This window comes from Colletotrichum phormii (genome assembly GCF_030913505.1).
Source record: "Colletotrichum phormii strain CBS 102054 chromosome Unknown BDP81scaffold_10, whole genome shotgun sequence".
Classification (NCBI taxonomy): domain Eukaryota; kingdom Fungi; phylum Ascomycota; class Sordariomycetes; order Glomerellales; family Glomerellaceae; genus Colletotrichum; species Colletotrichum phormii.
This window is the reverse complement of record NW_026851452.1, coordinates 1,061,462-1,084,930: the sequence shown is the minus strand read 5'-3', so window position 1 is coordinate 1,084,930 and position 23,469 is coordinate 1,061,462. Positions and strand designations below refer to the sequence as shown.

The 23,469-nt window shown below is 54.4% G+C and overlaps 9 protein-coding genes across 9 annotated transcripts; 4 read left to right on the top strand and 5 right to left on the bottom strand.

The window, feature by feature from the left end:
• Positions 1 to 586: 586 nt before the first annotated feature.
• On the top strand, positions 587 to 2,700 carry BDP81DRAFT_319399 (NPL4 family protein; the record flags this gene model as incomplete). The annotated part of the gene is made up of 4 exons (XM_060584430.1): positions 587 to 670; positions 724 to 848; positions 898 to 2,386; positions 2,434 to 2,700. 4 exons carry the CDS (start codon positions 587 to 589, stop codon positions 2,698 to 2,700), a joined length of 1,965 nt encoding a protein of 654 aa, XP_060445338.1.
• A 759-nt stretch (positions 2,701 to 3,459) lies between these two features.
• Positions 3,460 to 7,167, bottom strand: BDP81DRAFT_461160 (carbamoyl-phosphate synthase; the record flags this gene model as incomplete). The annotated part of the gene is made up of 5 exons (XM_060593739.1): positions 3,460 to 3,567; positions 3,627 to 4,370; positions 4,418 to 5,003; positions 5,055 to 6,735; positions 6,828 to 7,167. 5 exons carry the CDS (start codon positions 7,165 to 7,167, stop codon positions 3,460 to 3,462), a joined length of 3,459 nt encoding a protein of 1,152 aa, XP_060445337.1.
• Positions 7,168 to 8,812: 1,645 nt separating this feature from the next.
• BDP81DRAFT_319395 (tRNA synthetase class II core domain-containing protein) lies at positions 8,813 to 10,410 on the bottom strand (the record flags this gene model as incomplete). Its single annotated transcript, XM_060584429.1, has 2 exons — positions 8,813 to 9,961; positions 10,015 to 10,410. 2 exons carry the CDS (start codon positions 10,408 to 10,410, stop codon positions 8,813 to 8,815), a joined length of 1,545 nt encoding a protein of 514 aa, XP_060445336.1.
• Positions 10,411 to 10,735: 325 nt separating this feature from the next.
• Positions 10,736 to 12,511, top strand: BDP81DRAFT_428211 (uncharacterized protein). Its single transcript, XM_060590406.1, has 2 exons — positions 10,736 to 11,217; positions 11,268 to 12,511. Exons 1-2 carry the CDS (start codon positions 10,961 to 10,963, stop codon positions 12,043 to 12,045), a joined length of 1,035 nt encoding a protein of 344 aa, XP_060445335.1. The 5' UTR covers positions 10,736 to 10,960; the 3' UTR covers positions 12,046 to 12,511.
• Positions 12,110 to 13,318, bottom strand: BDP81DRAFT_320052 (18S rRNA biogenesis protein RCL1; the record flags this gene model as incomplete). The annotated part of the gene is made up of 1 exon (XM_060584494.1): positions 12,110 to 13,318. One exon carries the CDS (start codon positions 13,316 to 13,318, stop codon positions 12,110 to 12,112), a length of 1,209 nt encoding a protein of 402 aa, XP_060445334.1.
• Positions 13,319 to 14,037: 719 nt separating this feature from the next.
• BDP81DRAFT_319219 (pentatricopeptide repeat domain-containing protein) lies at positions 14,038 to 16,203 on the top strand (the record flags this gene model as incomplete). The annotated part of the gene is made up of 1 exon (XM_060584417.1): positions 14,038 to 16,203. One exon carries the CDS (start codon positions 14,038 to 14,040, stop codon positions 16,201 to 16,203), a length of 2,166 nt encoding a protein of 721 aa, XP_060445333.1.
• Positions 16,204 to 16,343: 140 nt separating this feature from the next.
• On the bottom strand, positions 16,344 to 17,450 carry BDP81DRAFT_394384 (uncharacterized protein; the record flags this gene model as incomplete). The annotated part of the gene is made up of 1 exon (XM_060587951.1): positions 16,344 to 17,450. The coding sequence occupies one exon, from the start codon at positions 17,448 to 17,450 to the stop codon at positions 16,344 to 16,346; it is 1,107 nt and encodes a 368-aa protein (XP_060445332.1).
• Positions 17,451 to 17,972: 522 nt separating this feature from the next.
• On the bottom strand, positions 17,973 to 20,991 carry BDP81DRAFT_406553 (Nop14-like family protein). The gene is made up of 2 exons (XM_060588982.1): positions 20,662 to 20,991; positions 17,973 to 20,605 (listed from the first exon to the last, which is right to left on the bottom strand). The coding sequence occupies exons 1-2, from the start codon at positions 20,959 to 20,961 to the stop codon at positions 18,161 to 18,163; spliced, it is 2,745 nt and encodes a 914-aa protein (XP_060445331.1). The 5' UTR covers positions 20,962 to 20,991; the 3' UTR covers positions 17,973 to 18,160.
• Positions 20,992 to 21,284: 293 nt separating this feature from the next.
• Positions 21,285 to 22,351, top strand: BDP81DRAFT_394382 (uncharacterized protein; the record flags this gene model as incomplete). The annotated part of the gene is made up of 2 exons (XM_060587950.1): positions 21,285 to 21,657; positions 21,708 to 22,351. The coding sequence occupies 2 exons, from the start codon at positions 21,285 to 21,287 to the stop codon at positions 22,349 to 22,351; spliced, it is 1,017 nt and encodes a 338-aa protein (XP_060445330.1).
• Positions 22,352 to 23,469: the final 1,118 nt, after the last annotated feature.

The window sequence follows — 23,469 nt, the reverse complement described above, 5'->3', positions numbered from 1 at the left end:
TGACGAAAGCAGCTGGTAAAGCGGCAGCTTCCTGAACTGGGTACAAGGGTACAAAGAGACCTCAAGGCTCAAGCAAGCAGGGCAAGTGTGGCTGCTGCTTGTCTGGTCGCACCTTGCCTCTCAAGCCACCCTAGCAAGGCCCGTTCCCAACTGCCCCTGCAGGCTGCTGGCAAGTGCTGGGTGGTGAATAAGCTATGCCAGGGGCCGCTGAAGGAACGTGCAACCCCCTCCCCTCCGTCGTTTTGCCGGACCCACAATAAGGCACCACCTTTGATGACGCTGTTGCAAGCTGCGGCGATCCACCTTTAGGTTGGCCAAGTGGTACGCACCGGAGCTCTCACGAACCCATCCCATCCCACTAAGCAACGACAAAAGCAAAAGCTCCCACGAACTCGAGCCTTCTTTCCACTCCCTCACTCTGCTACAACGTCTTCTTTTCACGCACCGGCTTCAAAACGACGTGTGCAAGGGCATGTGCGCTCTACGCTGAAAACGATTCTATAGATTTTCTTATTTAATCCTTATACCCCCGACCTTTCTTCGACATCGATCGCACCTTCCATAACTTCGAACTTCGCCGCCCAAGATGCTTCTGAGACTTCGAGGGCCTGACGGCACGAATCGTCTGAATATAGACGCAAACGACACATTCGGACACCTCGGTAGTCTGGTATGAGAGTATTCCATTCTACAAGCTGTGCAGGGTCCGCCTAACCGTTCTAGTTGATTCCGAACCTTCCAGAGACCGTCGACCCGAACTCCATAACCCTTTCAAATGCACCTACAGGCGGCGATGCTAAGAACTTGGTCGAGATCGCCTCTTTCAAGGTTGGACAGATCGGGCTGAAGTAAGCCAGCGTCTAACCTCTAGCACGAGCACAATACTAATCTTCGCAGGCATGGCGATCTCATCTTCATAAACTACAAGCTTAAAGATGGTCAAGCCAATGGTGATGCCAACGGCACTGAAGCATCCTCTCACCTTCTGGCAACTTCAAACCGACTCAACGGCAAGCCCATTCTGCCGACCGACAACTTGCCGATCGATCCTCCGTCCGTGACGTCGCCGTCCGAGAAAATCAAAAATCCCTGGGACGTTGTCAGGCAGCACCCACTAGACGATCGGTTAGACAAGAAGGATGGCAAGATCCCGAGAGGTCGCGACCACAAGATGTGCCGGCATGGACCGAAGGGCATGTGCGACTACTGCATGCCTCTGGATCCGTTCAACGCGAAGTACCTGGACGAGAAGAAGATCAAATACCTGTCGTTCCACTCGCATCTGCGGAAGATCAACTCCGCCACGAACAGGCCTGAACTTGGAAGCTCTTACATTCCACCTCTTGTGGAGCCTTACTTCAGAGTCAAGCGCGACTGTCCTTCGGGCCACCCTCAGTGGCCCGAAGGTATCTGCACCAAGTGCCAGCCGAGCGCCATCACCTTGCAGCCGCAGCCATTCCGCATGGTTGACCACGTGGAATTCTCGTCGCCTGCTATTATCGACACATTCATCGACGCCTGGAGAAAGACGGGAGGTCAAAGACTGGGCATCTTGTACGGCCGGTACACAGAGTATGAGGTTGTACCCCTCGGTATCAAGGCCGTCGTCGAGGCCATTTACGAGCCGCCCCAGGTCGATGAGATGGATGGAGTATCGTTGAATGCGTGGGAGAACCAGAAGGATGTTGATGAGGTCGCAAGGCTCTGCGGGCTGCAGCAGGTCGGCGTCATTTTTACTGACCTTCTGGACGCTGGTGCAGGCGACGGATCAGTCGTCTGCAAGAGACACGCTGATTCGTACTTCCTGGCCTCGCAGGAAATCTGCTTCATCTCACGTTTACAGGCTCAGCATCCGAAGCCCACCAAGTGGAGCGACAGCGGCAAGTTTGGATCCAACTTCGTCACTTGCATCGTCTCGGGCAACGAATCGGGAGAGATCTCGATCTCATCATACCAGGCTTCTAATGACGCTGTGGAGATGGTCCGCGCCGATATTATCGAACCCTCAGCTGATCCCAACGTGATGCTGGTTCAAGAGGAAGAGGAAGACGACGGGTCCACGAGCCGAACAAGATACATCCCCGAAGTTTTCTACCGTCGGATCAACGAGTACGGTGCCAATGTGCAGGAGAACGCAAAGCCTTCGTTCCCCGTGGAGTATCTCTTCGTGACTTTGACACACGGATTCCCGGATGAGTCCAAGCCTACTTTCACCCAACTAGGTTTCCCCATCGAGAACCGCGAGTACATGGGCGAAAGTCAAGAACACTCTGCGGCCGCTAGGATCCTCAAGTTCTCGGGCGGTCAGAAGCCCGCCGATGGTGGCTTGGAAATGTCCAATTTCCACTTGCTCACCTTCATTCGCCAGATGGGCATTCTTTCCAAGGTGTGTTGGTCACTTTCCATTGGAAGCTCTTAACTAACATATCCTAGGACGAAGAATCGCTGTTATGCCGAGTTGCATCGCAACATGACCTGGCTGACAACTATCAGCTGCGATCTACCGAGGGCTGGAGGACTTTGCAGGCGATCCTGCAATCGACCGGTGAGCGAATCCCCAAGCGCCCACGGCAGTCCGAGGGCCATCCCGCTTCCAGTGAACTGCATGATCCATCTGGGCGTCAATCCAGGACCACAGAAGAACCCCTTGCTAAACGATTTGCTGCCTTCAGGCTGAACGAGCGTCGCTCACCTCGGTAAGCAGAGCAATTTCGTGAGATGTGCTCTGTGACTCCGCGTATTTGACGCAACCGGATGTCATCAAACGATGATGTGGATCCTTGGAAAAAGGCTCTATCAAGACTCTTGAGGATTACAGACGGGAAAGGTTTGGGAATGCATGCTCATGCGAGTGGCCAAGGGTGGCCAGCCTGGTGTTTGGGGATCAAGGAAGCATACCGGCATGGGAGGCAGAAATGGTCCTTGGGCAGATGAAAGCGACGCGAGGCACCTGTACCTTAGTTAACAGTTACTCCGGATTGGAGGGGTCTGGGTTCAAATAGGAAACCCAAATCAAGCAGCCTGGTCTTCTGATCCAGTGTTCACAATTCTCAAATTTCAAGCCAATTAAACTTAGTATGCTTGATCAGCATGGCTCCACGTCGTCTCCAATTTCTTGATGATTCAAAAGGCCCAGCGTACACTCGGTCTCATTGTCACGGTAGTTGCCCAGAATCAGTTTCGAGGTGAGAATACAGCATGCGCATGGGAGTTATATCCAACAGTGAAGTTTGTTTTGAACAAGTTCTTTTTTTCAACTAAAAAAAGAGGGGGTAAACTAAAAAACAAAGTTCCTTATTTTTTTTAATCCACCCCCTTTGCCGATATCACCATCGCCCTTCGCCGATTTCGAGGTCTTTCTTTTTTGTCGTAGAAACGAGAACATTTCCGGCTAACCTAAAACTCCATTTTTGGGGGGAAAAAACACACTAAATCTTGAACGAAATAAGTTGTTGGTATTTACAAGGGCTTGCCGCCGAGGAAGTTGGACCAGGGGCGGACTTCGGAGGGGATACCCTCCTTGCGGGGGAGCCTCTCGCTCATGCATTGGGCGAAGAGCATGGCAGTCTAGTATTACATGTTAGCAATTTGAGTCTGTAACTTGTTCGTAGTCTTTGGAAACTTACCTTGGGCTCCATGAAGAGAGGGACGCCAAAGTCGACGGCGTTGCGGCGCATGACGTAGTCGACGTCCATGACGGTCTTGCCACGGGCCTGGGCTAGGTTGAAGACACCGCGGATGTCGTACTTTTGGAAGACCTCGCGAAGAGCGCGCTTGTCCTCCTTGGGGAACTCAATGACCTCGACAGAGACCTTGCCCTTTGCGCTGGACTCGATGAACTCCTTGACCTCGGTGTCGGCGGCGAAGAGCTTGTAGCCCATGGGGGCGAGGTAGTTGACGACAGTGGGGAGCCACTCCTTGTTCAGCTGGCCGCCGAAGAGGAGACCTTCACCGGGCTCGGGCATGCGGAAGTTCATGGTCGACTGCAGAGAGGTCCAGTAGGCCTCGACGAGGTCCTTGCCGAAGCAGGCAATCTCACCGGTGGAGGCCATCTCGACGCCAAGGAAGGGGTCGGCGCCGGCGAGACGGGTCCAGGAGAACTGGGGCACCTTGGTGGCGAGGTAGTCGCGCTTGACGGCCATGAGGTCGACGGGCTTGGGGACGTCCTGGCCGACGAGAGCCTTGGTGGCGGCATCGATGAAGTTGGTGCCCAGGACCTTGCTGACGAAGGGGAAGGAACGGGAGGCACGCAGGTTGCACTCGATGACCTTCAGCAGAGGCTCGCCGCCCTCGGGGTTCTCGGCCTTGATGATCTGCATGTTGAAGGGACCGGTGATGCGCCACGCCTTGGCGACACGCTCAGCGATGTCCTTGACACGGTCCATGGTGGTCTGGTCAATGTTCGCGGGGGGAGGACCAGGGTAGCATCTCCAGAGTGGACACCAGCCTGCTCAACGTGCTCACTGACAGCGTGGAGGATCACCTTGCCCTCAGACGCGACACCATCAACGTCGATCTCCTCAGCGCCCTCAATGAACTTGCTGATGACGACGGGGTGGTCGGGGGAGACGTTGGCCGCAGCCTCAAGCTTCTCCTTCAGGTCCTCCTGGCTGCGGATGACAGTCATGGCGGCACCGGACAGGACGTATGAGGGACGGACAAGGACAGGGTAGCCGACCTGGTCAGCGAAGGTCTCAGCCTCCTCGACGGAGGTGAGCTCCTTCCACGCGGGCTGATCGATTCCGATGCTGTCGAGAATCTCAGAGAACTTCTGTCTATCCTCGGCCTTGTCGATATCCTTGGGGTCAGTGCCAAGAACCTTGGCTCCGCCGGTCTCCTGCAGACGGAGGGCGATGTTCTGGGGCAGCTGGCCACCGACAGACACAACGACACCCGAAGCACTTTCGAGCTCGTAGATATCCATCACACGCTCGTAGCTCAACTCCTCGAAGTAAAGCTTGTCAGCGGTATCGAAGTCCGTGCTGTAGGTCTCGGGGTTGAAGCTGTTTGCTTGTTAGCGTTTCGTACTTTGTTATCGAATCTTTGAAACTCACTTGATCATCACGGTCTTGTGGCCCATCTGGCGCAGAGCCTGGGTAGCGCTCACAGCGCACCAGTCGAATTCGACGGAGCTACCGATACGGTAGACACCGCTACCAAGAACGATGGTTCCCTTGTCCTCGAAGGTGACGTCGTGGGAGGAGGCGTTGTAAGTGGTGTACAGGTAGTTGGTGTCGGCGGGGAACTCGGCAGCGAGAGTATCGATCTTTTTGACCCAGGGGCGAATACCGAAGGCAAGACGAGCAGCGCGAGCAGCGTCCTCAGTGCTTCCAGTGGCAAGAGCAATCTGGCGATCAGAGAAACCAAGCTTCTTGGCCTTGGTGATCTGGTCCTTCTTCAGGTTCTCCAGACCACCAGCGGCCTCAAGCTCGTGCTGGCAGTCGACAAGGTTCTGCAACTTGTACAAGAACCACTTGTCAATCTTGGTCAGGTCGTGAACTTTCTCTACTGAGTAGTTCTCGTGGAGCATGGCCTGACCAACGGCGAGCCAGCGGCGGTCAGTAGGGTTCTGGAGCTCGAAGTCCAAGTCCTCGAACTTGTCGCCCTGGAAGCCGACAAACTTGGGGTCGACCTGACGGATAGCCTTTTGGAAAGACTCTTCGAAAGTTCTACCAATTGCCATGACCTCACCGACAGACTTCATGGCACTGCCAATGTCGCGCTTGACGTGCTGGAACTTGGAAAGATCCCAGCGGGGGATCTTGGTGACGATGTAGTCAAGGGAAGGCTCAAAGTTGGCAGTCGTGGTCTTGGTGACCGCGTTGGGGAGCTCGGGGAGGCTGTGGCCCAGGCCGATCTTGGCAGCAGTGTACGCAAGGGGGTATCCGGTGGCCTTGGAAGCCAAAGCAGAAGAGCGAGAAAGACGAGCGTTAACCTCAATGACACGGTAGTCAAGGCCGTCGGGCTGGAGCGCGTATTGGACGTTGCACTCTCCGACAACACCAAGATGACGGACAATCTTGATGGCGGCAGATCGCAGCATGTGGTACTCCTCATCGCTCAGAGTCTGACTAGGAGCAACGACAATACTGTCTCCGGTGTGAATTCCCAAGGGGTCGAAGTTCTCCATGTTGCAAACAGTGATGCAGTTGTTGTTTGCGTCACGGACAACTTCGTACTCGACTTCCTTCCAGCCCTTCAAAGACTTCTCAACCAGAATCTGGGGGGAGAGGGTGAGGGAGCGGGCAGCCATGTTGCGAAGCTCCTCCTCGTTGTTTGCGAAGCCAGAACCCAAGCCACCGAGCGCGTAGGCGGCACGAACAATAATGGGGTATCCGACCTTCTCGGCAGCGTCGAGGGCCTCCTCGATAGTGCCGACGGCGATGGACTTGGCGATAGGGATGTCGATCTCGCCGAGGGCTTTGGCGAAAAGGTCACGATCCTCACTGGTCTCGAGGGTCTTGACGCTGGTTCCGAGAACCTTGACGCCATACTTCTCAAAGAGACCCAGGCGCTGCATCTGGACACCCAAGTTCAGGGCGGTCTGGCCACCGAAAGAGAGGAAGATACCATCGGGCTTCTCCTTCTCGATGACATACGTCACGTACTCCGGTGTGACGGGGAGATAGTAAACCTCATCGGCGAGCGAGTGGTTGGTCTGGATGGTGGCAATGTTCGGGTTAATGAGGACAGACTTGACGCCGGCCTCCTTCAGAGCCTTCAGAGCTTGTGATCCTTCATGCAGAGTCGTGTTAGCCAGAAAGCTCCTTGGTGTCTGTGACTCATTCTCTACACTTGTTGAGCGCGAGATTGGCAAGCAAACAAACCTGAGTAGTCAAACTCTCCGGCCTGGCCAATGGCGAGACCACCACTGCCAATAACGAGCACCTTCTTGACATCGACACCAGCGGAGGGCTTGATCACACCGCTCTCAAGATAAGCCTTGGGATTCGGCGCAGATTGCGCGGCACTGGGACGAAGTGCGCTCGCGGTAAAGAGGCGCTTCTGAAGCAGCTTAGCACTGCTGTTCTGGAGTTGGGCTCTGGCCAGGCCGTTGGAGGCGGCGAGGGTGAAGTTGCGACCGGTCAGAGCTGTAGGGACTCGGCGACCATGTCGGAGGACAGCCGGAGCTCGACCTGCCAAAGAACTTGACATGGCCGACGGCATTGTGAAGGATTCAAGGTTTCAATGCGACAAAGACCTTGGGGAAGAGAGAGAATACTCGAGGTCAGAGCCAATTGAATGGTTTTTGGACCAAGAGAGAAGAGGTATTATGGCCGCCGGGGAGGGAAGGTTTGTGACTCTTCCGTGAGCTTTGTTAGAGTTGTGGGGAGGGAAGATGGTCGCAGCGGTCTTTCGTCTTCAGCGACAAAAGGCGGTCCGAATTCTGATAAGATAAGGAAATTTTTCTCTCAGCGGTTGTTGAATTGGCCGATCGGGGGGGCCCAACAATGGCTCAGGACGCTAACTGGGGTAATATCACATCCGTCCCTCTCCTCAAGGCCCCGTCTGCTGCCCCCGTCTGCCCCGTCTGGTGTCCCAGGGACCACTTGGGCGCCGTTATCGCAAGTTTCTGCGTCACCGCAGTGACTGTACATACCCTCGCACATCCATCCATGGCCCTCTCTCAGCGCTGAGGGACCACCCTAGTGCCTCCCGCCCTCACCTCTAATGAGCGAGGCTTGGGATTTGCCGAAAATTTCTGACAGTGCAGGTACTTGAACAAGGTTTTACAGCGTTGTCAAAACTCTCAGCAATGCATTCTCGTCTGTAACGGTCAGATGCCCCGAGCCGTTCCCCGGCTTTTTGTGTATGTGTGTGTGTATATAAGTATTTGAAGCTGGTGGATCACCCACTGGTTCTTCTCAGACGACTCGAGCTTTGTGCTCACCTTACCTTCTTTCCTGCGTGTCTGCGGAGGTACCCAGCCCTGAGCAGGAGCTCAAGGTGCCCAGACATTACTAGCAGCTTGGACAATATGCACTGTTGAGTCACGGAAACAAACTCTTTTGGGATGGAATTAATGTTACCTGTACGTATCCGTAGGGTACCTTATGATTGACTCAATTGAGACGATTGGAGACACCCATGGGGACTTGCCAATATTCCCCGGGCGTGCTCCAGCTGCTCCAGTCAAATCTGACCGTCGACTCTCGAGTGACTCACGGTGTGGTCGCTCGCTCGTTCGCTCCTGGCCGTGTGCCGGGCTGCGTTCCGTCCGGCGTCTGCTTCCTCAGTGTGTGAGTGTGTCAGTCTCTCACACCAGAGTCGAACTGCACGCACCTTTTCGTCCAGAGTAAATAAGGGCCCGAGCTTTCTTACCGTTTGGGATGCGATCTGACGTTTGGCCTAACCAACCCCGCTACATCTGGCATTTGCCCCGCCTTGAGCACTCAGTGTCGGGGGGAGTCGTGAACTTTTCTTTCCTGCCATTGGCCAATGCCTCATCGACAGTCCGAGCAAATGCCGCTGAACGACTCGGAGGTGGCCGAATCGGTCATGGCGCCGATGACACCAATGACACCGATGTGGGATGTCAACATCTATCATGAGGATCACCTGCCGACCCTTGCTAGACGTTGACACCTCATCTAAATCGACCACCTACGGAAGAGTAGCCGTGGGGCAGCTGAACCTCACGATCGTCGATGGGACAGGCTCTTGAGTCTTGACACCCTGGTAACCTCATGGTTGACAGCTTGACAGTACGACCTTTCAAAACGTGATTGGTATTCCATTCGCCAACATATGCCAGCCCAAGCTCATCTCATGTAAGTCATATCCCTTTTTCTACTTTCCCATGCCGAATCCTCTAGTTTTTATCAAGTCTTACTGCCGGGTTTCTCTCGATGAAGTTCAAATCCACCTTGTGTCCCAACAGCTCACGAATGTTGGAGATGCCGTACTTGATCATGGTCGGTCTCTCCAAGCTCAAACCCCAACCGTACACTCTCAAATCCTTGGGCAGACCCATTGCCTCGAGCATTTCCGGTCTGAACATACCGCTGTTACCGATCTCGACGAGCTTGTTCAAGCCCTTGTGGAAGCTGAAAATCTCCATACTCGGCTCCGTGTAAGGGTTGTACGCCGGCTTGAACTTGATGTCTGTAATGCCCATCTTGTTGAAGAAGATCTCCATGAACTCCATCAAGCCTCCAAGTGTAAGTCCATAATCCGCAATGACACCCTCGACTTGGTGGAATTCAGCCAGATGCGTGGCGTCGACACTCTCGTTACGGAACACTCTGTCGATGGAGAAGTAACGAGCCGGGGGAGGTCTGCCGTCCGGTCCCTTTCTGGAAGCCAACTGGTGAAGTACCGCCGTGGAGATAGCTGTCGTGTGCGTGCGGAGAACAAGCCTCTGAGCTTCGTCCGCAGCCCAGGGGTAACGGTAGCCGATTGAGCCAAACTTGCCATCCTGGTGGACCTCCTTAACGTTATCCCAGTACGTCTTGTAATCCTTCTTGTCGTCTTCCGACTCAGGGCCAGGCTTGTCTGCCACCTTGGGATCCGAGATGTAGAAAGTGTCCTGGAGATCTCTCGCGGGATGTTGTTGGGGCACGAAAAGGGCGTCGAAGTTCCAGAATCCAGACTCGACGAATTTGTCGGTCGGCATCTCCTCGAAACCCATCTCGAAGAAGATTTGGCGGAACTCGTGGCGGACCTTGTTGAGGGGGTGAAGAGCGCCGGAGTTCTGGTCAGATCCAAGAGCTTTGAAGTTGTATGGCTTGAAGTTGGCAGTCTTCCATGAGCCAGACGCAATCATGTCGGCCGTCAAGTCTGTCTCCTCCTTCTTGATTTCCAGTGCGAACTCAGGTCCCTTCTGGATCTTGTATGCGATAACCTTCTGGGTCTTGATGAGCTTGCGCTTCTTCAAGTCGGTGATGACCTTGGGCTCGTGGGTCTTCGTCTCCAGGATTTGCTTAAGCTGAGCCTGGACAACGTCTTGAATCGAGTCGGCCTGGGAACATCGTGTTAGCCCGTGTTGGTAATGTATGAGGCAGACGACCTTACATTTGCAACAAACTTGCCGTCGCCATTCTTCTTGATCCACTTCTCCTTGAAGGCCTTGCCTTGGCCGTTCTTCGCTACGTTCTTGTCGCCCACAGCAGCCTCAAGCTCTTGGACCGTCAACCCCTCCAAAGCTTTCCGGACCGCCTCGAAGACACGAGCTTCGTGGCTGCCGTGCTCGGAAATTTGCTTGCCCTCAGCCTCGAGAATGGCTTCCTCCCTGTCAATTGACTCGTATGTAACCATGGAACGACTGCCGAGACGGTCCAATGCCGCCTTGACGTCCGTGAAGTGGAACTCTGGGAAATGCTCGGCAGAGAGGATGGGATCCTTCTGGGACAAAGCCAGAAGAATCTGGGACGTGAGGTCCCCAGAAGGACCGTTGCTTGTCGTCGCCATGATTTCGTGTGTTGTTGTCTGAAAATGTGGCTTGCACGTCGAGATGTCGATTGTCGATGTTCGGCTCGTTGAGTCAGAGGGGCACTTGTAAATTAGGCGGGAACTCCTGGCAGAAATTTGGCCGCGAATGTCGAATCGGAGGGGAGTGTGGACCCTGCGCGGGATGGATGGAGGGGTACTCGTATCAAAGATACTCCTGCTCCGAACTTCCGATACATTATCAGAAGGCGCCCGCGCCAGTGGGTCTAGCTCCTGAGCTTACCGCGTCGAGTCGTCGACAGCTCGCCTGCCGTGCCTGCCTTCCACATTCCTCAAGCAGAAGCTGTGGCGTCACTCTTGGTATCCCTGCAGCTGGCCTCGGTCGGCTTTTATCCACACCTGTTCGCATCACGGTCCCCAACGGTCGGGAATATCCTCATTCATGCTTCTATCTTGACAGCCACCTCTAATTCCCCGCGCCGTCATCTGCCGATTTGCTGGAGTATGTGAAGCGTCGCTCTTGTCGCCACGCTGCAGGAATCTCCGCCGACACAAATGAGGCCAACGAGCTATGATCGATGATGCCGCGCCAGAGACCCTGCCAGGCCGATCAATCCCTCTCGGGAACGATCAGGAGGATGGCAGAGGGGATCCAGAGCCTTCAAACCGCGCCGATGATGCAGAAGCTCGAAGCTCTAGAAGAAGGCGACGGCGGAAACATCGAAAGATCAATCCGGGCCTGGCAAGGAAGTTCGACTTCATGACCCAATTACTGCGAAATCTCGACTCCTTGGTATACGCAGAGCTATGCACGTTATACTACATGGAGTAAGCAGCTCTTCCCTCCTTTATCGTCCCATATTCTGACAATTATGCAGGTGCTCCATCTTCCGCTTTGCAGTTCGCGTCTATGGACAACACCACTGGCTTACACCGAAGCCTGACGACTACCCATTAACTATGGCGGCGGCCCGGTCACAAGTAATATCGGTGTTTGTCCCGAACTTGCTCTGTGTCCTGTTACATATTTTTGCATCCCTACCTGTAGCTGGCGAAGCTGCTCGTGGTTATCTCCATGGCGGTGTCATCGTCGATTTCATCGGGCAGAAACCACCAACCTCGAGGCTTACTTTCCTAGCCCTCGACTGCATTATACTGGCTGTGCAGTGTCTCATGCTTGCTGTGCACGCCGAGCGAGAGAAGCTACGGCCCATTGTACGGCCACTGTTATTCCGCTTGCCCCCGGCATTAGAAGAGACGATCGGCCTTTCGACTCAAGATCACGATGCTGAGGAGCGAGGGGTGTTGAGAGATGCACCTGGACTCGACTTGGAAGGCGCAGACAGTGTGGAGCTCCAGCCTTTGCGACCCAACGGCGATGCCGAAAATAGCCAGGAGTCCGAACGAAGGCGATCCTCGAGACGGCGCTCGTCCTCAAACGCTGCCAGCGGGATGCATTTATTCGACGTTCTGAGCTCAGGGAATGGCGTTTTGGGAGATTTCCACATATCTCACACTATTAGACATGCCACCACTGATTACTGGGGAGCGGCCGGCCACTCGCTTCAAACCCTGGGTTATACCGCGACATTGACGAGACTATCCGCGATGAGGCGGATGCCGCAACTAGAACGCAATCAGATGAATCAGAGGTAGTCTAGATGGTATCATGATATCCAATGGCAATTGATCTTCAATTGTGCCGTCGCATTCTGGTATCTTAAGCAATTTTGCGACCAACATTACCAACACCGCTTCCCTTGACCGAAACAAGAATATCGTTCGACTCGTCGTCTTCGACGTCCCTTAAACCCCAACTACTCGCGCCGAATGTTCGCAAGTCCCGCGCGAGCCCAACCATCTCTTCTGATCCAATGACATCTCTTCCTATTCTCAATCTGCCCACATCTTCAGATCCCATAGCCATCAAAGTCATGATAGTGCTGGCTGATGTTTTGCTGATACATCCACCCTGCGCAATGGTTTCCAGCAGTTGATAGGCACAATTCTTGCCAATATCTTCGGGGACCACGCCGCCCACGGGTGGCGCCACCACATCTGCCGAGTAGAGGACTCCGACAGAGCTTGATTCAGCGACCAAACTCAGACCGAAACCAATACCTGTTCGTGTCTTTGACTTGTCCGCTGCCGTGATGAGGGGTGCTGTGTCGTACTGCGCTGCAATGTGGATGTCTGAAACCAGAGCATTCAGAACCTCTCTTGCCGAGTGGATCATTCTGCTGTTGTTGGATGCTGAGACTCCCGTACAGTATGCGACTCCTCGTATCCTCCTTATTTTGCCGGGGTTGCGGTTCAGGTGCAACGTTTTCGGGAGTCGGACCTGGCTTGCGAATCGGAGCTCCACGACACCACCGCCACCTCTGCCATTCTTTCCAGGGCAGGATCGCGACAGCACTCTTAGCTCGATTCGCGCCGGCGGGATGCCGAAGAGCCCGAAGAGGGGTAGAATTGCTGTGCGGAAGGAGTCGACGGAGATGTCGCCCGTCTCAGTCGCAGACGTAATGACACCTGGGCCGGTGAATCGGATGTTGACGTGTGCCTTCGAGAATGGCGCGAGGAGGCAGATGGGGAGGAGGAAGTAGGTGACGCCGCGGTTGTTGTTCGCGGGGAGGTTGTGCTCGATGACGTCGCCGTCAGATGCGCCAAAGCCGGCCATCGTTCCAGTGATCAGGCCGGGGTGGTATGTGATCGTCGTACCGGTGTACGAAATTTGCATAGAGCTGCCATTGGTAACGGCTTCCAATAGACGAAGGAAAGAAATCTCGTGCGGCGCAAGACCGGGGTGTGTCGGCGACGAGCTGCGAATTTTGGAAATGTGTACTGGCCGACCAGTCAGAGTTGATATAATTAGTCGCTGCGCAAAGGACCTGTGTCCTGTGAACCGCAGGTACTCGGGAGCGGAAGCCATTTTGTCGTCGGTCGCTTGGTGCTGGTGATATCCGAGGCCGAAAAAAAAGAGTTGACGAAGGTGGGATCTAGAAAATTATCTTTTTCTGCCGGAGTGTGGCTGCCGACTCTGTTTCAACTGGTAGGCGGTAAGTACAGCTGGGATGTCTCTGATAAGATAAGCTCTTAATGATTCGCGACGCGCAGATGCAGGCGCACCTAGGTTCAGGGTCCATCAAAAAATCTGACCCGTTTCTCTACCTGCCATGAGCTTCCTCTGTGCTTGAAGCTTCCCTTTTTCTTCAATTTCTCCTTTCATGTTGACCAACTACGACTCTCCTTATGTCTCATAGAACTCTTTTTCGTGACATAGCATGTCGGAACACATTCATTTGCCAGTCATGCCAGTCCACTTTGGGCTCTTCTGCCCCGCCGCCATGGGCCATTCGACATAGCTCCCGTATTGCTCAACTAGGAGTCAAGCCTCGACCAGGTGCTCAGAAAACACAGCGCAAATCTTCTCCGACGCCATCCGCCCCAACCGACGCCAATCCGAACAAAGCAGCCGCCGACCTTCTCAGGGAACTGATGCAAAAGAGAACTGACGAGCCTACTATAAAGTTCTTCGAGAAGGGCGAGTCCGGCAAGATTGAGCAGCTGGGGGGCGAGGATGCCTTCACAGAATCTATGGCTGGCGCAGACGATCTGAAGAAGGGGCTGAATGATATGTTTGCAGCTAATATGCGGCGCAAGCTCTCTCGATTCCAGAATGAGGGCGGCTTAGGTGCTTTGGGAATTACCGACGTCGAATCGATTGCGAAAGATTTCGAAGACAAGCTCGGGGACACCAGTAACCCCGAAGAAACATTGGAGAGCTTGAACGCATACATCAAAGACTTAGAAAGCCAATTCGAGGCGAGAGGATTCGACGTCAGCCAATTCGACTACAAGAACCCCGCGGCAACGCTGGGTGTCATACAGGCGACTGCTCGCCTAGACCCCTCGCAACGAAAGAAGTACCCCCCGATTCCGCAGATTCCCGAGAAAGTGTGGAGCTTCAACCAGCGAAAACGGATCGTACGATTGAATACGCTCCTCTCTCGAACGATGAAAGAGATGCGACGAGGCGAAGACGTCACGGCAAAGACTGCCCAGACGGTGTGGAAAACGTACAGCGCGGCGAGGCAATCTCTGGCGAAGGCTTGGGCGCATGTTCCCCAGGATGTATGGAACCTTCTGTGGGATATTTTGTCGCTTGACGATGCGAGTAACCCAAGCCGCCTCACATACCTTTCGCTACTAGCAAGAGACATGAGCGAGGCGAAGGTTGCTTTGAGCCCATCGCAACAGCTAGTCACAGTCGAAGCTATGTTTGTGGACGGATGGGAGGCTAAGGCCATCGACAACTGGAAGCGATGTATGTCCACCCTCGGCGACAGTGGTGCAGACACCTTCAAGGAGTTTTGGGAGCTTGGAGTGCGCATGTTCTGCCAACAAGGTGACCTTGTGCAGGCAGAGCGCGCAGTGAACAGGCTACTCGAGCGCCAACTCGATCCACGCATTCTGTTGCCGTACGTTAGGAGCTGTGCAACAAATCCCAACGCTGAGCCAAGAATAAAAGCCTGGGACGCATACCGTCGAATGAGGGACCTTCTTGGCTCTTCAATGGGACTCGAGGACTACGACCAGGTGATCTCCTTTTTCTTGACGACGGGACAGACGGAATACGCTCTGCAAGCCTTTGTCGATATGATGAGCTCCAGTACAGTCGAACTAGGTGGACGAGACCGATTACCTTCTCAAATTGGCAACAAGTTCTTCTTTGGCAAATGGCTGAAACGACTTATCGGGGCTGGAGACCTCAATGGAGCGCATAGCGTTTTCGAATTCATGCGCTTCAAGGGCATCGAAGCGGCCAGCATCCAGGTAAACGGGCTTATCGGTGCCTGGCAACGGTCAGGTGGCGCCGACAACCTGGAAAAGGCGGACAAGCTGGCATGGCAGATGATTAATGCTCGCGTTGACTTTGTCGAGAACCGTCGTCGCCTTTCAGCCATGGAAGGGCCGGTTCGAAGAGTCGAAGTGTCTGTCAAATCTCATACGGCTGCCATGCCCAAGGCCACGCTCGAAACGTTTTCTCTGCTCGCGGAGAATTATCGCCTTCGTAACCTTCACGGCGACCTAGCGAAGTTATGGGACGCCTTCAGAGAAGCAGAAATCAGCCCGGACGCCTTCATGATGAACCAGTTACTGGAGTCCTACTCCCAGAACAACAATATCTCTGGGGCGCGCCAGCTGTACCAGACTCTCGTGTATGAGCGCCAGGTCAAACCGGACCCCTACACTTTCATGGCGTTGTGGAAGATGCAAGGTGTCAACCGCCTGCACAACATCGCTGGCGAGGAGCTTGCCAACGAAACCAGAATCACACGCGAGACGTTTGCAGAAATGGTTCGCTTTGCATCCGTCTTCAAACCAGATGGCCTCGACGGCCAAATCGCAAGGAAGATCCTCCACACATTCCGCCGGCTACAGGACAAAATTGGCATCGTCGTGGCCCTCCAAGCTTTCAAGGCCGTCTTCGACTTCACTCCGCCCGAGGTGTTGGCCCTCGAAATGATGATGGAGACAACAAGTCTGGCCTGGGAGACAACGCAGGCGCGACAGAAGCTTCGCCTTATCAAGCGCAAGATTGATTCGCACGTCGAAAGCCGACAGAAATCCATCGGGGGATCTCTGACTCTGGACGAGATGACGCCCAAGCAGCGTGGCGAGGAGTACTCTTCTTACTTGCAGACGGCGTACATGCAAGAAGCCGGTGAGCTGGCGAACGGCCAGGTATCGATGGTGGCCAAGGAGATGGGCGTGTACGATATTTTGGCACGTAAAGGAAGGGGAAGGGGCTAGACGCCACAAAATCCTCTCTGTAATATCAAGATGTAGATATTGTACATTATAATGACACCTATCATGACAAATCCCCGACCCCTTACTCTCATACCATACAGGCATAAGTTCTTTTTATGGCGTGCCACACTCAACACAACTCAATCGTGATCCTCCTCCGTGATACCAGAGCATCCCTCCATCTCATCGTCCGGATACGTATACTTGCACCAGAAACAATACCGGTGCTCTCTCCTCAGATACTCCACCAGCCGCCGCAGCTTCTCGGTGTCCTCCAGCTCGTTGAACGCGTCGAGCTCGGGATCCTCCTCGTCCAGGTCCTCCGCGGTGACGTAGACAATCTGCTTCTTCCCCAGCGCCGTGCGGTCGTCAGCGTCCTCATCGTCGTCCTCATACGTCGGCAGCCGCGACAGGCTCTGCTCCAAGTCGTACCGCATCCTGCGGTCCCGCTCCTTTTCCTCGCGGTGGCGGGCAAGGCCCCTCCAGAGGACATTGATGGACTTGAGCGGCCTCGATGCCGCGCCGGTCGCTCGTGTCTTTTTTGTCTTGTCCTTCTTGCCGTCTCCTTTGTCACCATTGCTTGTGCCGTCTGCTGCCCCTTGAATACCCAGCAAGCCAGCCCCCTCGGTCTCCTCGGCCTCCTTCTCCTCCGCCATCCGCTCCGAAACCCGCTGCGCCGCAAACACCTGCGCCTGTACCCTCGCCGCCTCCCTCTCCATCCTCACCCGGTCCCGGTACTCCAACGGATCGACCCGCACCCTCTTCCCCTCCCTCACCTCCTCCTCAATCCTCTCCGCCGCCTCCCTCAGCTTGCGCTTCCTCTCGCTCTCCATCCCGATACCGCCCCGGTCCGCCTTGACCTCGACAGCAATCGGCTCCGTCCTGGCGCCATTGCCAGCACCGGCGCCAGCACCACCAGCACCGCCATTCGCCGCCCCAGAACCAGCACCACCAGCACCCAGCGCCTCACCCGCTTTGAAGCCCATCTTGGCCATCATGGCGAACCCTTTACTCTTCTTGGCGGCCGCGGTCTCAAGCAAGGAGCGCGAGAGCGCCTTTTCGCGCGCCGCTTCTTCCTCGGCCGCGAGTTCCTCTTTGGACTTGGGACGGCCGCGGATCTCGCCTTCGCGTTTGAGGCGCTGGCGGCGCTGGAGGGAGGTTTCTGGTTGGGATTTTGAGGTGGCGGAGGTGGTGGGTTCGTCAAAGGTCATGTTCATGTAGTCGTCTTCCTCGTCGGAGGCTGCCATGGCTGCTGTATGGTGAGGGGTTTATCCTCTGACACACTGGAGATTTTTGTATAGGTGAGGGTAAGTTTGAAATGCAGAGCTCCGTCTAAGTGGTACTGATTTCGTATGATGTCGTGTGAGTGAAGCCGTGTAAGCACGGTCTAGGAAATATTCAGTGTGATGAGGCCCAGCGTTGATGTCTTGAATCCAGGTCTTGGGAGCTGGAAAAGTGAACGCTGATGAAAGCCCGGAGGAATCTTGAGTTATTTTTACTAGGATGGCTGATTGGATGAACGCCTGTGATATCGGCAATTCGGCCTCAAATCGCAACTTTGAAGTTGAAGGATGTTGGAAGAGCTTGTTGATGCACGTCCTGGGATAGTGTGGGACCGACGTCAGCTGTCAGCTGGGACAGGCAAAAAATGGTGGGAATATTGCTACTTGCACTGTACAAATGGACTTCACTTGGACGAGCTCGAATCACCTCACGTGCAAATTCATCATAAATACTGATGTTTCTAGACTTCATAATGGTAACGCGTCCCTCGACTGGGTCATTTGGGTATGGATTTCGATTAATGGCCCGTTGCCTGCTTTAATCATCTATGTCAAGCCACGGGTGAGCTCTCCACCCCTCTACTGGTATTGAATACAAAAAGGGAATAAACTATGCCGAAAAGCACCCATCAACTTTTTGATACCGTAACACAAAAGACTAAACCGCAAGCCGTCTACCGGGCCCTGGACCTCTTTCTGCCGTCCTTCTCCCTCTCGTACGCATTCGCCTCCCTGCCCTCCTCGTTCTGGATCTCCGCCACGAGCCTCTTGTACTTCTTCTCGTACGCATCGTCCTTGGACTTCTTCGCACGCAAATTTTCGCGGGCCATGAACTGGGCGTCCTTCCTCAGCTCTCTCATGGCGCCCTTGCGCTCCTTCTTGTGCTCCTTCTTCAACTTGGCCATCTCCGCACGATCGCGATCCGGGTCGTAGTGCTTGTTCGGGTCGTACGAGTCCTCGAACTTGGGGATAAACGTCTTGATGGCAAGCGGGCGGTGGTGGTGCAGCTCAAGCGGCCGTTTCGCGAGCTGAGCGATCTTAAGCATGCGCTCCATCTTGAGCTTGGACTTGTCGACTTGTTCACCAAGAGCCTCGGGGAACTTTGCGCGGCTTGACTTGCTGCTCAAGTGCGCCACGATGTCTAGTGCTGGCTGGAAGGTCTCGTTGAAGGCAGGCTTCCCAGTCCAGGTATCCGCAGCAGCACTCAGGAGCTGAAGCGTTGTGCCCAACAGGGCAACCTTCTTGGACTCGGCTTCCGCACCGCTCACTTCTGTCTTGGCGCAGTCAGCTGGCGAGAGCTGTCGGAGCTCCGTCTTCCGCGCGTTTGCGACGCGAATACCCGCTGCTGGCTCATGAAGAGGGAAGTTGCCCGACAGCTTCGAAGCTGCCGAGGGAGCTAACGCGCACAAGGTGTTGAGAGAAAAGCTCATCACCTCGGGAACGTATCGCTTTGAAAACTGCTGGAACTGAATTGCCAGAGTCGAAAGGTAGATACCAGTGGCGTAGTCACCGAGTGTTTGAGGAATCTTGCCACCGAGGTAACGCCCGATGGTAAGCATGGCAGGAGTTGCGACCTGGTGGAAGTGGTCAGATGTAGGGAATGTCGATCCGATAGCAGTCAACAGTGTTAGGTCGCCGACATGTACGGCAAGAGGTCGTTGCTGGCTGATCTCCTCGAGATGAGAACGGTACTGGTTGGCGATTTCGACGGGGAACATTTTGGCGAGAGAGTGAATATGTCGTACCAAGCTCTCCAGTACTTGGAAAGATGGGCTGCTCTCGGTCCGTGGGCCATGACCGATCATGTCCACAAGCGCCTGAGCAAACTTGCCGAGCTTCTCCTTGTTCCTGCTGTCCAGCTTAGGGTGGTACAAAGCTCGAATGCGCTGCACAATGGTAGGCAGCTTGTCGCTAGGGTACTTCTGTGCCAGCGCCGAGAGTTCTTCGTAACTTTGCGGACATGGGAAAGTGTAAGGCAGGTCGGAGCTGTCGAGTACCGCGCTCCCTTGTCCACCAGCGTTTGCGAACACAGAGCTCTTTGCTTCCTCCTCGTTGAGCAGACCTTTGGTGAACTCTTCGTCCTCGGAATCGTCGTCTTGATATTCTTCCTCTTCGTCCGATTCTTCCTCGTCGCTCTCGATAGGCTCCAGGTCCGAACCGCTAGCAATCAAGTCGTCCTCGATGAGGAAGTCATCTTCATCGTCAAAGCCAAGCTCTGTCGCCGTCGGGCGGGTCTTGGTCTTGATACCCTTTCCGAGGCCGAAATCCTCCTCTTCCTCTTCAGGGAGCCACTGGAAAGCAGGATCTTCGGCAGGTTGATCCTCCATCTCCTCATCCTCCTCGCTTTCTTCGTCGGAAGAGACGGCCTCGCCGTTCATTCTCTTCAGGCGCTTTTCTTCGAGCTCCTTCAGCCTCTTGGATTCCTCCTCCACCAATTCCTCGTCAGTCTTTGTGCGCTCTGTGGGGGCCGCACGGCGATCCTGAACGAGCTTCTTCATGCGCAAATCAAACTCCTTATCGAAAGTTGCCTTGTCAACTCCAGCAATCAACTTGCCACCCTCGTCCTTCTTCTGCGCATCCGATTTTCCATGGGCCATCAGGAGAGCGTGAAGGTTGGGGAGCTCCTTGTCCAACTCCATCCGCAGGTCCTCGTCTTCGTCCTTGGCAATCTGCCTTTCGTATTTATGCATCTTCGATTTCGCCATGACTTCTTCCATGACTTCCTTCTTGGACTTTTTCCTGTCTGGCTCGTCATTCGCCCCCTCTTCGTCTTCACCGAAACCAGCTTCGCGCAGGCGCTTAAGCTTCTTCTTCTTGTCAGATAAGGAGGAGTCGCTGTCGTCATCTGAACCAAGGTCATCCTCGTCGAAGTCGTCGGCCATATCCGCATGGTGCGCAAAGTTGAGAGCCTGGCCCATGTGTGTCAATTCGCCTAGCGGCTCGGCTTCCTCGAGATCGAATAGCGACGTCTTCTTGTGTGACCTCTGCTTTTCGCGGGCGAAACGTTCGAGCATCTTGTCCTCTTCGGCCAAGGATGGGTCGTTTTCACCAAATCGACGATCGAGAATTCCGCCGACCTTGTTACGCTTTTGCATCTCGATGAGCAGCGTCTCTCGGCGCTGTCAAATTCGTCAGCATCGCATACCACGGCGCAGGAGCAGCAGTGTAGCCTTACCCTCTGCTCGCCCAGAGACTTGGCCTCGGTGGGACGGCCATTGATTCCTCTCGCTGCGGCACCTGTTTGAGGTCTGTTCGTTGTGACTTCGAATTTGGGTCCTCGTGGGTTGTGCTTCAGGTCGAAGGGATTGAATTGTTCTCTGATTTGTCCCAGGGCAGCACCTCTTTGCAGGCGCTTGTCCGTCTTGGCCTTTTCGTCTTGCGCAAATTGACGCTTCTGCTTCTTAGACTTCTGGGGTCCAGTGATTCCCTGCTCCCTCAGGGAGGCTTTGAGCCGCTTGAGTTGCGAGCCGGCCATCTTGTCGAGCGTAACAAATACTCGGCGTTGTTGTCGCTGAGGCACGAGCAAACTCCATCAAAAAGCAAATCGGTCCTCGCACTTGCCCAAATTTTTTGAGCGGGACGGTAGGCTTATCTTATCGGGATGGTGGGGATTGGATGGGCGGTGGCGCAAGGCAGAACCCATAGATGCAACGGCTTGAGCTCCCCAGCACCCGTCGGTGCACCTAAGCTACATGCTTCATCCAGCTGTGTGCCTTGAGTTTCCCACGCGCGAAAGCTCAATGCTCAAGATTCGATAGGCGATCATGCTCCATAAAGTTATTTTCAGCATCAAACAACATGACTTTCATGTCATTCATTCGCGATGAGCGCATCATCCTCGTTGGCATTGGCGCCGCTACGTTTGGCCTGGTCACTATGATGACCCAGATGCTGACATACATTCGAGACGACAACGAAGTTAAAGTCACGCCGCCAAAAACGCAGTACATCACTCAAGAGACGGAAGATGCGCTTGGCCTTGATACTCTCGACAAGCTTCTATGCCACCCCAATTTTTCGATTCGGGATGTCGCCATCAAAATACTTTGCGACCGTGCTGTCAACGACAGCGGTACGGTGCGACAGCTCCTCTACGGCATCACGCGACCGGACTACGATACTCGTATGAAGAATCTTCGTGCTCTGGCAACGCTGACTGGGCAGACCAACGGTAGGCAAAGCAATCTCTCTTGTAAGACGGACGAGCTGACTGACTTTTAGACTTTGCAGAGGGCCTGTCGAAGTTGCACACATGGAGAGCGTACTCGGCCCTTGTCAGATCACTCGAATTAAGTCTCGACGATACGGAGCAAACGAAACTCGACGACAAATACTGGGACGAATACTACCTTCGCGATATGGCTGAGAGGTTCTGCCTCATGTTCGTCCTCGAGCTAATCACCAAGTACGGTGCGGATATGTTGGTTAAGGCCAAGTTCGTGGAAAAGTGGTTGGCGAAGCAGCAGTGGGGAGACACCGATGCCGAAAGGCAAGAAAACTTCATTTATTATATGGAGCACAAGAGCAACCGTATCGTCGACATTGTGACTAGGATCGCACACACTACTCAGGGAGCAAAGGCCATCCTCGCCTGCAACCTTGCCGCCAAGACCAGTTTCGATCTCAACCCGGATACCAACTTGGCCGGATTCACCATTGCCTTACAGTCCACATTATGTAACGCTGATGTTGACGACGACGCGGAAGCGCTGCTGGCAGTCGAGCAAGTCCCTCGGACACGAGAGCACTCGGCCGAAGAACAGCGTCTTAGGCGCCAACACCGTGAGGCAATGGTGTTCAACGATGGTACAAGACCAATAGGAAGGGAGGACATAATCGAGAGAAGCCACGATTCGCCGAGCTAAACACCAGGCATGGTACCAGCAAGAAAAGAAAAACAAGCCGAAGAAATGGCACAGTGAAAGTGCGCAGCATATGTACACAACAAACGTTCAAGGACGGATTCGGGGGCCAGATCAACCTTACAATGAGTTGACAGGCGACGTGCCGTCAAATTCTCTATGGAGACACTTCCACTCAGCACAGGCAGGCGAGAGTTCGGATAGCCAGGGGGGCACTCTTAAGCCATCGATTTTGATTAGGGTAGCCTCATACCGCATGACTTACGTAGTACGGTGGACTGAAGGCACGCGTAAAGACGCGACATATGTACGAAGTACAGCATTCGCGTCTAATTGACTCGGGAGGTGGGAGACCCGGCCAGATAGTTAAAGGGGGTGGGTGGGCTTCTTCCGCGAGCAAATGCCCGCAACCGTGCAGCAAGCTTAGCAGCATAATACCAGCGATAGACTTATGACGGGACACGAAAAACAGGAATCATTTGCTTATCAACTTAGTTCGTGAACTGCCGTTCTTACCCCACCGCCTGTTGTGCATGAGAGGTCATGGTGATAGATTGGCGAACCCAGGTTAAGGTATTTTCGTCCGATGATGCCCTTGGACCTTGAGGAACTCCCACCTCAGCATCCAGCTTTAAGAAATTAGCGCGTAAACGCACTGAACCGGTGGCACCCTGTGACGCCGGTCAAGCCCACCTCAGCAGTCGGCACCCGATTCGGAGGCTTGTTCCCAGAAGCTTTGACACTAGACCCCGGGACCCGTCTTTCACCGTCGGCTTGTACTCCGTACCCATTTCTCAACCGACCAGGCGGTTCTAACACGGCTCATCCGGTTCATCGGGTCTTGAAGCATGTGGAGCAATTATCCGTAGAGTGCTTTCAGTTCAAAAATGTCGAATGGGCGTCTGCGTTGTATTACGAGCAAGCTGGACATGACTTGCACCGTTCTGACTCGGAATCAATATTGTTTACTTGAGCTCAATGCAGGGGTTTGATACGGGTACAGCATAACGACGAGCCGGAATGCGGGCTCTCTCCAAAGTAACAAAGGTCAGCAGCGACCGTTTGGCGGATCTGATGCGACGCTGCCCTTTCCTAACTGGTGCTGATTCGCATCATGCAGC